Here is a 16,218-nt window from a genome sequence, read left to right as displayed (position 1 = left end):
TATGTAGTAGCTTGAGTTGAGCATGTCAATAATCATTTCTTGGGAACTACTTTTTCACCACTCATTTACTAAGCACACCGGCCCCCTTTTTCTCGTTATGTTTCCAAAATCTAAATTCCAAAACTCGTTGAAAAATTGGGTTCTGAATGTTAATTTCGAATCCTAGTTCTTCAAGAAGAGGATAATTCTTTTTTAGGGTGTGTTTAGATGGAGGATTTAGGAGGGAAGGAAAGGTAGAATTTACTTTTCATTTTTAAATTATGAACACTAGAAAATGATTTTTAAAAGTTAACATATTAACATGATAAACGATCATATAATACTTCAATCACACTTAATTTATTTTAGAAAAACATGTTATATAGTCTGTAATTTATAAAATATACATAAACCCTCTCATCTCTTCCCCTCCAAAACCCTCAATTCAAATACACCCGAAGGCTTTGTTTGAGAGTTTGGAGGGGAGGGGAGGGTTTTGGAAAAAAGGAAGAAGCAACCAGAAGAAATAGAAGCCATTGGGAGGGGAGGGCTTTGGAGGTTAATTTTTTACTCATAATAAAAAATCCCCTTAATTTGGGGGAACTCAAAAATTGTATTGGGGGAGGATTTTGGGGGGTTATGAAGGGTTTATATGAATTTTTCAAGTTCAATCTTCGTTGTTATAATATTCTTAAAATTAAATGTATATTAATCATAAGTATTAGTTTATCATTTTCTAAAAAACTATTCTTTCAAAAAATGTGAATTTTTTGTCCATTTTTCTATATATTTTCAACTTCCAAAGTCCTCCCCTCCCTTCCCCTCCAAACTCCCAAATAAAGCCTTAAGGTATTATATCATAATTTTATAAAATAGTTTTCGGAAGTTTTAAAAATTTCTGCATAGCTCCTAAATTTTTAATTTCAAAAATAGGAAAAATTTGCATTTATTTTAGGATTCTTGATATTCAATAGGTGTGTGCTAGAAAGGGATTGATAAATATAGTAAAAGAAAAGACATTCAACACTATGAGAGAGCTAAAAATAGAGATAATGTGATATATGTGATAAGTAGATGATGTGATAAGAAGAGTGAGATATAGATAGAAGAAAAAAAGTGTTAAACAAGTCCCCCACAAGAAACATTTGATGAAATTGTTTTGCCAGTATTGAACAAGCCCCTCGGTGCCCCAATTATGTGAACAATCTAAACTAATTTTATAAACGTCTTCGAGATGTTCCCAGACCCTAATGCCCCCTTATGATAATAATGATACGATCCATGCATGTACTCGTATAAGTGTGGAGAATATCAAGTGTGTGTTTGGTTGTGCGGTGACGAGAATTGATTTTGATATAATTGATTTTGATTAAAAGTGAGTTGAATGTAAAGTGATTTATGTTTGGATATTTTTAAAGTAAAAGCGAAACATATAAAAATTGTTGTTTGGATCATTTATATCAAAATTGATTTTATATACGTAAATTACCAAATAAGTCATCACCCCACTCACTATTATGTTAGAAGGTAAAAAAGTTTCCGCCCAACTTTAGTAACCATTTTAATTAAAAAATAAAATAAATAATCAAGTTGCTATCCATTCTCGATTCTCCATAACCTTCGATTGGTTTTACTATGAATTTGGGTTTTACTATATCTCCTTCTGCAATCTAAAAACTCTTCACCCTTCCTTCCTCCTTCTCTTATTTCTCAATTTTCTTCTTCAATTCTATCAATTCTCTTTATCCATCTCTCATACTTCATGTTCACTTTCGTTCATCAAATAAATTTCATCTTGATGACGTTTCTATTATGGAGAAAGGAAAGGAAACATGCAACAATTGCAGGGGTAGATATGGGTGATTTGGCACATATTAGTGAGTCCCAGAAAGAGTTATTGATGATAATTGTTAAGGGTAAAAACGGAATAAAATGAATTCTGAAGTTGTAACCCAACAACAAATTGAGAATCGATTAGCAGAAGCTAGGATTCCTAACTTTTGATATAATCGAGTTTGGAAGGCAGAATCGATTCTTCAAGAAAAAACCAAACATGTTTACAACAGACAAGAATCACGTTTACGGACAAAAACGCACGTTTGAGGGGTTGAAACGCGTAACCAAACATATGCTAAGAGTAATAGAGTTCACCTTGTTAGATATGTAATGTCATGTCATCAATCAAGTTTGAATCCTGGGTAGTAAGCAAAGAATAAAAAACAATTTAGATCCTTCTATAGAGCATGACCAACAACACCAAAGAAAATAGACTATTTTCCAAACGGTGGTATCAATTCTTTCATTGGTGAAATTCCAATCCAAACAAGCATGAAGACCAAGACTAAAGAATAATATTTAGCGCAATATTTCTTAACAAAATTAAACAAGTCATTTCTTCAATTTTATCTTTCAATATTAAAATATTTGAATAGCAAATATAATTAATTGAATTCTTTAGCAATAAATGCAAAAGTTTTTTGCTGATATCAATTTTAGGTAAGTTGGACTTCATAGACTCTCAAAGGTTTGGACATGTCTCCAGGTTTAAAGAACACTTACAGAGTTATTGGTAGATCATCCGTTAAAGAAATTCTCACATTAGTAAGATGAGTCAACTTCTTACCAACTAAACCAACATTTGTTGGCTATAAATGCAATGATTTTGAAATGTTGCAAACATGACACCATAAAATCTTTTCTCTTAAATGACTTCAATATTCTTTTTTTTTTTTTTTTTTAAAAAAAAAAAAAAACTAGCTGTGAAAGTGTCTTTTTTGAACAGGAGCTGTGAAAGTGTCTTAATTTTAAAATGATGTTATTAATCATTATTACATTCTTTTATCATGATAATAAGTAAATTTCAAACTACAGACGAATTAACAAGTCATCGGCAAAAATAATATGATTTGACCTATAAATTTTATCCAATCATACCCTAGAGCAATTGAATGAGATAGTAAAAGAAACTCTTTCCTCATAGCCATAGATTTTAGGTTTGCATCTAATCATGAGAATGCAACATAATCAAATCTCTTGAAAAAGAACTTTGCCACCCATTGCACCCTATCCAGCTTGAAAGATTAGTCGGTTGCGTACGAAGGATACATGGTTCAACAAAAGAAACAATCATATGCATGATTTATTTATTTTTTCTTTCTTTTAATCTCATTTATCTCCTAGATTTCAACCAATGCCAAAAGGGAAAAGTGTATTTTCCTGAATACATATTTCAACACAACAAAATCAAAATGTCTTCACCATGCGGCAAATTCCCTTCTAGCATTCATTATCCTGTGAATTAAATAACTTTTTGCCTGTAATCAAATACAAGATTTTTCATGTCATTTGGATATATTGTTCACAATTATTGCTCATTTACAATGAACACTTGCATTATTTTTCTTGGTGGGTCCAAGTGGTCTAAAGAAGGCAAGTTCATTGCAATTATTTGATGTCAAAAGATTACTTTATTGTGTGTCTCTCTCGCCGGCCTTCCTTATCCTTTGCATTGATGTATCAACACAAACAACAATCAATAGCTACGTTTCAAGCATTGGCTACATGATTGAACTGAAGTTTCAACCTTTCTTTCTTCCACCTTCCATATTATTGAGCCTTTATAATCAGTATGCGCACTTTGCCATATACGGTAGCATTCAATGGCTGCAAAACAAAATTATAAAGCGCGATATAAGTGGAAATTACAAACTTATAATAGGACTGACAGTGTAATGAAGCTACCAGCTAGAGGGTAAGTCAGTATAGCATGGCAATCACGTTGAGATAAATTCAGTTAGAGAGGCTCTGAGAATCTAGAGGGCAAGGCAAGGATAACTAACAGTCGGTTGAGGGATATGAAGAGCTGAAGGAGTATAAGAAAGGAAGAGAACGGAATTAGAAGGCAAGAATGCAAAAGTCATCACTTGTTTGGATGAATGTTTTACGGTCATTGTTGTTTAGACTATTTATCCATGTTTCGCGTGAGAAGTTGATGTTAATATACCGGATTTGTGTCAACTATTACAAGGCTGTGTCTGTGAGTTAATAACAGCACAATATTATAGTACATTTTGTGTATAATTTTCAGAGTGAGCTAATCCTACTCAATGGTGTTGATCAGAAAATAATCTAATCTAACCTGACTCGTTATTCTAATGAGAACATTAAAATAATTGAAAAAAATACAGAAATATACAAAAAGAGGCAAGAACTATTTGCAGAGTGAAGGGAGGGAACTTGAAAATGGTGGTGCACTTGTATGGCTGGTTGGTTGCAATTGTGTGAAAGGGAATTGGGAGTTTTAGTCTGAGAGATCCCTGTAAGTTGTGTTTTGCCATTTACAGAATGAGAAGAGACAGCTATAGCAGTGGAGAACCGAGAAGATGTGGTGAGTGTGGATGAGAAGCTGGAAATAGAGAGCTGACCAAGTAGCATTTACTTATATGATCATGCACCTCTAAAAGTGGATAAGGCGTGACATGACTCTAGTAATTAACTCACACAAGCACACACTACAAACAATGACGACATATTTGACCGAAAAAAGTAATTGTTGCCGGTAGTAATCAAGGCCATTATTTTTTTACCAATCAACAATGTGAGTTATAAGGAGCAGAATCATACAATTGAAAACAATAACTCATGTAACTTCTTATATAATTTATGGAGTAGATGTCATTCACGCTTCATTAGGAATTCATAGTTATCATCTATTTATGAGAGAGAGAGAGAGAGAGAGAGAGAGAGAGAGAGAGAGAGAGAGAGAGAGAGAGAGAGAGAGAGAGAGATTACCAAGGACTTTCCTGAGGTTCAAAGAGGACTGGAGATGGCATTTCAGAGAGTGAGAACAAATGGAGGTGCATCCCTTCTTGGTCCAGCAACAGAACGATAAACATAAAGTTTTCCAGCCTGACTATCATCACCTCCTTCTTCCTGCATCACTTCAACATTCAACCTAGGCCTTTCTTGTGCTAACAATCTACATCCATTCATCGTCACTTTGCAGTCCGACATCCAAAGTGACCTCATTGACTCATACTTGTCAAAACCAGACAAAAGCGCGGCATTGCCGAATGGACTGTCCCTTATCTCAAGTTTTCGCAGCTTCGGACAGCCAACCAGTACACATTGCATTGCCCAATCACTGCTTCCAGCAAAAGCCACTGAAAGTGTTTCCAAGTTTTTAGCATACTTCCCTATATACTCAAATGTCAGGTCAGTTAGAGAACCTGATACAGCAAGCCTTTGGAGTTTAGTGCAGGTCTTAACAACTGCTCCAAAGGCCTCGTCCATAGGTTCACCCGTCTGGTAATCTGGCTGACCAGGGGTCATGATGCAGAGCCGAAAATGAGTAAAGTCGGGGCAGTTTTCCACAACAGTAGCAACAGCAGCATTGGTCATCTGACGGCAAAAGTATAGGACGTAGTGTAGCTTCCGGCATCCTTCAGAGACAGCAATAAACCCTGATTCAGTAACCCCGTGTGCAGCGCCCTCCTCAAAGGGATCCCCAGGAAAAACACGTAGCTCCTCAAGCAATGGACAATATGATCCAACAGCTTCCAGTCCCTTGTCTTCAACTGTGTCCAATACCTGCATAAGGTAGATGTTCGAATACACTTTCGTTAGCAGGCACTGAAAAAAACCAATCGAAAACTTCAAGATTGATGAAACTTTAAAGAATAAAGAACAAAAAAAGAAAATCATACCCAAAGGCGTCGAAGATTAGGACAGCGAACAAGAAGCTTAGAAAGGCCTTCACTGTCAAGAGGAGCATAACTAAAATTCAAGAAAGTCAGATTTGTGCATACAGGGTATAGAACTTGGTGATATTGTGCTGAAGCAACCCATAAACCAGAAAGGGTGTGAAGACTTCTACAATTGTTGAACGCGCGTTCAAGCTCTGAATACTGCTGACCTGTCAGCTCTTGGGAAAATGAGCCAGTACCAAGCTCACAGAGCTGAGGAGCACGGACAAGAAGTCTTTGCAACTGTTCCAGTGTTACGCTTTTGTTAACCTTCAAAGTCTTTAATGAATTGCACCTAGCGACAAGTTTCTCGAGCGCGTCGAAGTTTACATCATTGCTTAGGTTGGCAAAGTTCAATATTTCCAATGATGTAAAGCTTTCTGGGAAGCAACTCAACCAATTACCACTTTTATCATCGACGCCATTCTCCTGTATGTCAAGTTCAGTTAAGTTCCTGCATCCAGGTAATATTCAGAAGATGATTTATTTGTCAAATGAAAGATTAAGCAACAAAATGCATCATAATGGAGATAATACAAAATTCTATAACTACTTGATATGATGCTGTCATGAGTAAAGGTTTGGAGATTCAATAGAAAGATTAGAATGCTAGCAAAATAGTGGAATTGATGTGATCAACAATTTTTACGATGCTTATGCTTCAAAAGTAAAAAATTTCTCTACGAAAATTAAACATCTGAACACAGCACTTGAAGGTTCCCCTAATACATCACACTATAATTATGTAACAGTGAAGAAATTAAAGTTCCACTGACATTTATAAGGATTTAATTGGTATTCAATGACAGGGCAAAGATTTTATACACAATCAATCAATTATAATCAGACCATTAAGAATGTTTGCATTTAATTAAAACTATCTTAAAAGTCACATATATAATTAATTGGTTGTGATTGCTTGATAGTCTCCGGTGGCAAGGAGCTCATTCCAAGGACGTACCCGGGGAATACCGGGTTCGATTCCCAGGGGAAACAACGCTTGATCAGTGCGCATGCCTCTACACATGAGCCGGATTAGTCGTCCACCTTTGATGAATCGGAAACCGGTGCGAAAGCCAAAAAAAAAAAAAAAATATTAAAGATGTAAACTTTGCCAACCTAAGCGTTGATAGAAAATATTAAATAACTCAATCTATGCATTGATAGAAAATTACCATTCTTTTACTTTATCCTCGTTCTAGACTGCTAAGGTAAGAACCACCTTCTAGTTCTAGAGAAATAAAATTTAATTGATTCCCTACGTCATAGCTTCTGTTTTTTATTTTTTTTTTATTTTTTTTATTTCGGCATAAATAAGGAATATCACCTTGTTCACATTCTCAATTGATGCTCAAATATTAATTACATCTTACATAACATAAGTGACTCTCAAAATCACAGTTTTGTGGTCAGATTCTGTTTCCACTGGCAACATAATTCACAGACATCTCACCAATGGGAAATTGCATCAATGCACGACACGTTCAAATGGCAAACAAACAAACCAGACAGTCAAGAAAACAGAAAAAGGAATCTAATATAAGAATGATCTATTATTCAATTCGGTTAGCACGGACAACTTATACAAGAGAATCAAATTTAGTTTAAAACTAAACTCATCTATTAACTGTATAACATCATCCAAAAGGCAAAAGCAAAACATCACCAACTTGGTAAAAACTGAAAAGAAAAACATCCTCATCAGCAGTAAATATAATAACTCAACTATTGTTTCATATGAAGAACACTGAATACTACTCTTACACATCATAAATCAAATATTAACACTATCCACATCTAGAAATCAAAACTGATAAATTAAATAAGTTTAAAGAGAAATTATTCTTACTTGCAATTAGTAGCAACAGCAGCCAACCCATCAGTGCTAAATCCATCACAACTCAAAAGAGAAAGAGCTTTGAAATTAGGAAAAGAAAAAGCTAAAAACTCCAAACTTTCATCACTAACAGCCATTCTCTTAAGCCTCAACTCTTCAAGAAAAGGATATTTATCGGCAAAAACAACCAACCATGAATGAATATCAGCACCCCAATTTGCAGGAACCAAGTTAAAATCAGAAAAACGAGGTTTTCCTTTCATTGTAACACTTCTTATGTTTGGAAATCTACGTGTCAAGATCTCAGGTGACACAGCATAACAGTTACCTATGAAAACATTCCTCCTTGACCATCTTTCAGCGTTGTACCATTCTTTGCATACCAATGAAACTGAGCTTCTGTCTTTGCGTGATTTCATCATCCCAAGAACACGTTCCAACACTTCATCAGGAAAATCTGAATTTGAATCCATGTTATTGTTTTTTTCACCTTGTGATTCCTTCTTTCTCTTACACTCTACCATGTTCATCAAAACAAAAAAAAACAAAAAAAACTTTATAACACCCTTTTGGAGAAGGAAAAGAAACTTCAATTGGGTTTTGTGTATGACTGAAAAAATTTCAAATCACATAGTTTTTTTTTTTTTATCAAGTAGTTGAAACTTGAAACATAGCAATGTACTAAACTAAAAGTGATTCTCAAAACTAAAAAATTTTAAGGTATGTGTTTTTTTTACTACAAAGGTGGTTTTTTCATCCATGTTTTGTCTTCCAACAAAGAAAAAACATGAAGAAAAAAAATAAGAGATTCACGTAAAGAAGCTATGAATCTGAGATCTGATAAATAAGAAGAGGTAGAAGAAGAAGAAGGTGAAGTAGATAGATATAATATTTATATATATTGAAATGAGAGTGATGATAGAGAAAGGTCAATGAAAAAATGGGATCTTTTTTCATGAATCAAACAAAGCTTTCATTATTATGAGTCTGAGTCCAAAGAAGCATAGGCACCTATGGCGTATTATAGCAAAAAGCAGAGAAATAATATATTATTTTTATTATTATAGTAAAAAATTGTTGTAGAAAATGATACAGATCTCCTAGCTTATTTTTCATATGGGTTTTTGACTTTTTCTGATAATTTAATAACTTATACTAAATTAGCCGGTAAGTAATACAATGTATTTTAATTTATTTTTGCTAATTAGTTTTATTTATCATATTAGTCTTTTCATCCTTCAAAAAGAAAAAATCATATTAGTCTTTTCATAATATTTTATTTTAAAATTGTCAATTTTTTGTCCGTAAAACTTAACATAACTGATAAGTCGATATTGTTTAATTAAACATTTTTTTTAATTAGCAAAAATTTATTCAGTCCAATCCTGCAAGACCCAAGGTATAGAACAACAGAGACTACAAAAGTGTCGTAAATATCCTTATCACCCACACTTTCCACAAAGAAAAAAGTTAAAGAAACTCCTCGTACTCCTAAAGTTAAATTAAACATCTACCTCGATCAGAGCTAGAATTCGAAATTTTACGTTTATGTGTGTGAGTTTAGATTGTTGTTGTCACTCATTCCAAAAATATAGTTTTTTTTTTGTGTTAATATATCATTGGTACGAAATTTTCACTACCACTAACAATAATTAATCAGTTTGAGAATCAAACACCCGACAATTTATTTAAAGAGTTCAAATTTATTACTAATTGGATTAATTCATTTTGGTCAATGTTTTATCTCTTTTTTAGTGTGAATAATGAAGATGCATGATGGTAAAAACAAATACTCGTGTATTTAAAAAAAACCTTAAAAAATGTATATAAAAAAAATTAAACTAAAAATCATTTTCACTTGTTTTTACGTAATACATGCGTGTCTATGATCAAGAACGACATAAGCTTTGAAATCGGAGTTGTGAAGAATGCTATAGCCCACCAAACTTAATCATAGCTATCCTATGTGGATGATTTAGCCACGTTGTCCAAATGAGGCTGAGTATTATTTATTTTCTTTCAACTAAAAAAAAGTAGAATATTCGGTCAAAATAAAAACGAAAAGGAGAATTGAGGAATTTTTTGAAGAATTTTTATTTTAATGATTCTTATAAATATCTTATTTTTAGTGAAGGTTAACATAGTAAATCAGAATTCTTCTTCTGAGTATTGAACGCATATCACTAAGAATGAAGAACCATTTTTCAACCAAGTCATTTTTAACTATATATGATTTTAGGGTAACCAACAAATCAAGGTTCTTCTAATATTGACCTTAGTTCATGTTATAATAACTTATTTCTTGATATTTTAATTGTTTTTTCGTCTTTTTAGTCTTTCTTGAGTATTTTAACCCAAAAAATAATATTTGACATGGTGAATTATATTTACTACCATGATGAATTAAAAAATTATTATTAATTTAATAGTAAAAAGTCAATTTTTACTATTACGTTATTTTTGAGTTCACAACAAATATATATCACCATGTTAACATCCACCTCCTCTAAAAAGAAAATAAAAAATTAACATTAACCCACTTTTTAAATTAAACACCAAATTATTTCAGGTTTGCACACCGTGGAATTTCAATTCGAAAAGTGAGATTTCTTAACTAATAATGTCTTTTTTAAAGAAAGTTATGTAATGAAATCCTAGTAAAATCTTAAGCAAGTCCTACAAATTTACATTGTTTTGTTCATTGACATCAAAATTCTAGCATCTCAAAATGACAAAAAGACTCTCATTTGTATTTTTGAGCGTCTAAAATGCTTCTCAAGTGTCAAAAGTAATATATACATGTTAAGTGTTGCACAAATAATAAATCAAGTGTCATGACTCATAAGTAATACATGTAACAAATGAAATGTCTAGAAAAATACATGTTGTAAGTCAAGTGTTACACATGCAATAAATCAAGTGCCATAAGTCACGACACTCGATTCATTTAACATTCATTTATAAATTTTTATATAAAAAAAATAAGTATGCATGACTATTCATTTTTTCTAGGAAATGCATGACTATTCTTTTAGCATTCTCTATAAAAACACTTTCAAATAAAATGTAAAAAATTTCTTTAGAAAGAAAAAAGATACTACGTAAGAATTCATTCTATTTTCTCTTGTCCCCCTCCTCCAAAACTCTTCCATCCACTACTCTTCACACTCTCAAGAAAAGACTTAAAGATTTTTTGTCCAGGAATCAATTTTATGCATTTTTCCGAGGATTACACTGAAGTTCATAAACTTGCCAACGGAACTTGCTAAATGTTCACGTCATCCGTTGAAAAAAAAAGGTGTAATGAGAGTTGAATGTTATTTCTATTTGTTTTTCTTTTCAAAAAAGGTGTATACAATATTGCAATATGAATTAATGCGGTGGTGGCGGTGGTGGGGACTTTCCATCTAAATTGGATCCCTCTTGAATTGGATAGGGTTTGGTTAAAGAAAGCACATGCATCCAACCTTCTTTGAAGGAATTCTATGTTTTTTTAACCTATATAATAATATAAGATGCGGAAAGATCCATCATAAATCATAGATCTATTTATGAAGGGTAAATTTTAGTGCTGTCAACTATCTTGCTGCTAAAATCATTAACCCTTCTTCACTTAATTAATTAACCCTAAGAAAACATTACACTTTTGCTATTACAAATTGAAGGATCCACTATAATGGTGGTCAATCTTTTTGCATCCTTGTTATCAAATCATTTTTACAACTAATTTTACAATTATTTAAAGCACTATATAGAAAACGCAAGTGGTGACAAAAAAATTAAAAAGGTCTATGGTCTTCATTGACCGATTGGAATTGGCATCATTTTTTGTTGTTATGTATAACTTTGAGTGAGAATTAGGTAATACAATTTTGTAACATGCATCTTTATGGACACTATGGGATAAGGTTGTGAACAAAATGAATTGTTATTGCAAGTGATCTAATTCCAACTAACTAATTTTTATTTTCAATATATTCATTGTGGTCATTACACATTATTAAGGCTAAAAGCCTCTCATGCATTTAGTTTGGTACAAAAGATAAGATGTGAAAGGGTTTATAGGATCAAATCCTTGACCTTAGCCAAAACACCAATAAAGCTTCTAAATAGTACTTTGTTCAAATAATTGTGAAGTAAAGGTTATTGGTTCACTTTCAATTAAAATGGACCCCTACCCATTTGTTCCCCAAAGCTTAAGAATCCCATGTTCTTCAACTTCTGTCCGACCATCACTACTTTCAATTCATATCATATCATATCCAATCTATCTTCATTTGTTTGCCTAAATTGCGTTTAGTTTCCGGATTTAACACGTGGCAATTTCGACTCTAGGCCAAATTCTATAATCCCCACCTAATTAATTACTGTCTCCTCTAAATTTATAAGTCTCTTTAACTAAAAGTTTTGTCCCAAAAAATATATGGAGTTCTTTTATTTATAAATATTCCAAAATATTTCTACCTTTTTTCGGTGAAAGTTTCTACACAAATTAGTAGGTGCAATTATTGTATTTTTTTGGTTTAAATATACAAATTGTTCCCGTAAGTTCGCGTGTTTTTGCAATTCGTCCCTGTATCTTTTTTTTCTTCCAAAACCGTCCATGTATGTTGTTAACGTTATGTTTTTCGTCCTTCCTGTTAGCTTATGTTACAAAAACGTACACGTGGCTAACCGAGGATTATGTGGCAGTGACTGACGTGGCAAACTGGATGATGAGTCACAGAGGGAGAGGGACCAAAACCCAAAAACGAAATTCTTAGAGGGACCAAAACCGGAAAACGAAAAGTCAAAAAATTCAAATTTAAAAATAACAATTATACCATCTTCTTCATGTCTTTCTTCCACCATTTTAATCTTAGTCGCACATATTCACCATTTCTTCAATCTATATCCTCTATTCATATTCACCATCTTCTCTATGCATAATTTGCATATTTTGACCAATATTGACTAAAAAAAATGCCGACGTGACTATAACATGTCATTATTATCTTTTGCAAAGAAACATCTTGTTATGATGTTAGTTTATCAGTGCTTAAAATATATCACAATTATCTATATTGTGAAATGCAATCTTAATCTTAATTTTACTTTAAAATATACAATTACTTTTCATTTTTTACACCTCTAATTCTATGTGTCAAATTCGTAAGCATTTATTGCCAAATTTTTAAATTTTGCAAGTACATTATATAATCTCATTTAGCAATTTGGATCAGAAAACATCATTTTCATCAATTTCCCATGTTTTTTAAAATCATCATAAATCAATTTTAACCATCAAAATTCGAATTAGTTAATTTTCCTCCAAGAAAGAGATTTTTCGAACCTATTTTGTAGGAGAATTGCTCTTCTCCCATATGTTTTTGCTCATTCTCATCCAACATGAGTTAACTCACGCTGAAAAATTCACATACATGAGTTAACTCACGTTGAAAATGCACATGCGTGAGTTAACTCACGTTCGCTTATTTTGACGAGAATGAGAAAAACAGATGGGAGAAAAGCAATAACCATTTTGTAGAAACAAACAGAATCCAATTTAAAATAAGGCCCAAGTGTTGGCAAACCCAAAACTCTAACTCAACACTATATCACCTTTTCCTCATAAACATTAAATGCAAGAAACAAAAAAGTAACGTTTCCCTCTCCTCACGTAAAAAATTTCGACACCAAATCTTCTTTGTGAATTTTTTTCACAGCTATGAGACAAATCCTATTACACCGCCTCTGTACCACCCAACAAAAACATTTTTCATTCGATAATGAAAGCCCCAAACCTCTTACCATTGATCATCCCTCCAAAGTGTGTTTTTAATATCGTTTTCATGAATCATCGTACTCGTGGTTGTAATATTTTTTCATGTAATTTTTAGGATTTTTGAAATTGTGGACACACCTTCTCTACATTTACAACCTGAACCAAGGGTTGAGTATATGGAAGAATTTTCGATTAACACACTAAGAAGCACAATCCAAAGACTTAAGCATGCCTCCATTATTGGTACTCTTTGCTTAACTATATCAAGAATAAGTTATTTAGGGTGGAAACATAGAAATTTTTCGTTGAATGATTGTTTGGTACTTTTAAAATTTGTCTTTCCCTCGTTACCAATTCAATTTAATATATATTTGTCAAGTAAATAATGTTGGAGGTTGTATGTGGACTAGAGAGTTACAGTTCAAGGTTTTGGTTGCTTGTTATGGGGTGGAGGAAAACCATGTGAATGATGGGGTAGTCCGATGTCAGTGTGGTTGAATGTTGGCAATTGGTTCGACGACAACATGGTGAAAGAGTTGGTTGATGGAAAAAAATTCATTGTTTTTACATGACCGGTGATTGAAGGGTGGCCCTGTATGTAATTGGTTTAGAAGACTTTTTGAATTAACTGAAAATCGTTATGTGTATGTTGAGGATATGTGTAGGTTAGGTTTGGATGGTGAATGAGTAGGGTGGAGGTGGCCTAGGAGGCTTTATGTTTGGGAGGTGAAACAAATGGTATATTGTTGTTCTTTGTTGGATAACATTTGATGATAGGTACTTTGTCAGAGGGATTTATCATGTTTGGCTCAGCTGATGCATGATGAACATGTGGCTCCGAGAGATCTAATTTGTAACAAAACAGTTCCCTTAAATGTATCTTTATTCAAATGGAGGATTTAAAACAATAGGATTCTAGCAAACGATAACTTGGCTCAACGAGATGTTTTATGTTCTAACTCTCTTTTATGTTTTTTTTTTTTACAGTCAAACCATTTCATTTATAGAGAAAATAAAGGATGCAACCAAATTCAAAACAAATGTGTTGGGACGTACCCTATCCACACACCAAAGCTAATCATGAAAAATAAGTCAACCAAGATTTGATACACAGAACACAAATACAAGGAGGAAGATCCTATCCCAAGGCAGGGATCCTCTCCAGTGAGAAATCCACTGCAGTCTGTCCAGTGCTAATCCACGTCGTTCATATTTTTTATTTTTTTTATAATTGGACATGCATATTGTAAATGTTACGTGAGTGGAGGAGATTCCACTGGATGTAAATATCACAGGAGACAATCTCCTCCCCCTATCCCATCCTTAGATCCAAAAAACCATGTCAAATTCTTCCACATATGATCTATGGTCCACAATCTTTAAATCTATCCATTTATGGATCATTTCTATGACTTCTGTAAGCACGGTTCGACTATAAATGGTCTCGAATTTGTCCAAAATATCCACATGCCCAAAATCAATTCGTTGGGTGGTGAAGATGTTGACGTAGGTGGGTGCCACAAGTAGTTTTGCGATCAAAAATGCGTTCCAACAAGTTAAGCTCTCTTGGAACATTTCTTCAGACACCATGAAGACATACTTAAAACAAAATAAACATAAAGATAAAACACAAAACAAAACATTAAAACGGTAGAACAAAGAGACATCTGCAAACATGAAATCTAGATCGTATCCTAGCCATGGTGGTTTTGGTGAAGGGTAGGTGGGTGCCTACCAAGAAGGTGGGGGAGCAACCATGAGTATTTTGTGGTGGTGGCTCGGGTGGTGGTCGCATCGGCGGAAGAGAAGGCTTGGCAGTGACTCATGGTGGAGAAAGGAGATCTCTGGTGTGTGAAAAAGATTATGAAAAAGGATGAAGAGATAGTTGAGGGAAAAGGAGGATCCTCCTACAAAAGGAGGGGAGTACCACCAAAGAGGTGGTGGAAGAAACCCACCATGTAGATGGGGGCAGCCACTAAACCTTAAGATTTGAGGGGGCATTTTCTAGAAAGAAGGGAGAGCCTATCTCTAGTTTTTTTTTTTTTTTTTTCTCCCTCTTTTATGATTAGGAGAATGTGAAAAGGAGGAAAATGTTGTTAATCACATGTTTTTTGTGTACGACTTTCTTTTTTTGAAATATTTCACCTAATGTTCTCAAGTGGTTGAGTATCTCTTATGTTCTTCTTAGTACCTCTTTCGACTATGTTATTCAATTTGGTGTTTCTCATTTGTTTTCAAAAAAGACCAATTTCAATTTGCCGTTGATTCAGTTGGGTTGCATTTGGACCATTTCATTAACATAAAACATTTTTATGTTTAGTCGTTTACAAATTACAATGCATATCAATTAATCTTATTTCAGAATTCATTTTTAAACACCTACCGATTTGGGTGGACAATTGACTTTTGCAATGGAGGGAGCACCCACACACCACACTGATGCTGCATCAACGGAGTTTAAGAGTTGTTTGAAAGTCCTAGATTGTTTTCCTTTACGAAATATGTCTAATCCATTTAGATTGAAACATAAGCTGTTAGGTGGAACACACTCACAGTTTCTGCACCTATGAAATTCTCCTTGGTTATCTTTTTCTCCATACATGTTTTTTACAATTAATTTCTCCTTATTTTCTTTTTTAAAACAATTGTCCAATAATTGTTGAAATAATTTGCATAGATTCCTTCAATATATCTATGCAAATTATTGATGGTTTCTTTGACAAATAGTTTAACTCTGACCGTCTTACCATATTTTAATCTTAATAAATGGCCTAACAAAAAAAACATTGTTGAATCCTATAAATTATTTCAAAATATTAGATTTTTATTAAATAAAATACCAAAAACTCGGTCTCAAGTATAGCTTAATTAGCAACTACCAAAGAGTAATTAGA

The 16,218-nt window shown here is 33.2% G+C and overlaps 1 protein-coding gene across 1 annotated transcript; it reads right to left on the bottom strand.

The window, feature by feature from the left end:
* Positions 1 to 3,088: 3,088 nt before the first annotated feature.
* On the bottom strand, positions 3,089 to 8,525 carry LOC11430500 (transport inhibitor response 1-like protein Os04g0395600). The gene is made up of 4 exons (XM_003608203.4): positions 7,573 to 8,525; positions 5,685 to 6,177; positions 4,771 to 5,568; positions 3,089 to 3,642 (listed from the first exon to the last, which is right to left on the bottom strand). Exons 1-3 carry the CDS (start codon positions 8,088 to 8,090, stop codon positions 4,813 to 4,815), a joined length of 1,767 nt encoding a protein of 588 aa, XP_003608251.2. The 5' UTR covers positions 8,091 to 8,525; the 3' UTR covers positions 3,089 to 3,642; positions 4,771 to 4,812.
* Positions 8,526 to 16,218: the final 7,693 nt, after the last annotated feature.

The sequence above is a fragment of the Medicago truncatula genome, chromosome 4, assembly GCF_003473485.1.
Source record: "Medicago truncatula cultivar Jemalong A17 chromosome 4, MtrunA17r5.0-ANR, whole genome shotgun sequence".
Taxonomy (NCBI): Eukaryota; Viridiplantae; Streptophyta; class Magnoliopsida; order Fabales; family Fabaceae; genus Medicago; species Medicago truncatula.
This window is presented reverse-complemented; position numbering and strand designations above follow the sequence as displayed.

What these genes read in the sequence shown, in the direction of transcription:
- LOC11430500 (XM_003608203.4), bottom strand. Translation starts at nt 8,090, where the DNA reads ATGAACATGGTAGAGTGTAAGAGAAAGAAGGAATCACAAGGTGAAAAA. An exon ending in GCTGTTGCTACTAATTGCAA is followed by an intron (nt 6,178 to 7,572) that starts GTAAGAATAATT and finishes ACCTGGATGCAG; the next exon opens with GAACTTAACTGAACTTGACA. An exon ending in CTAATCTTCGACGCCTTTGG is followed by an intron (nt 5,569 to 5,684) that starts GTATGATTTTCT and finishes TACCTTATGCAG; the next exon opens with GTATTGGACACAGTTGAAGA.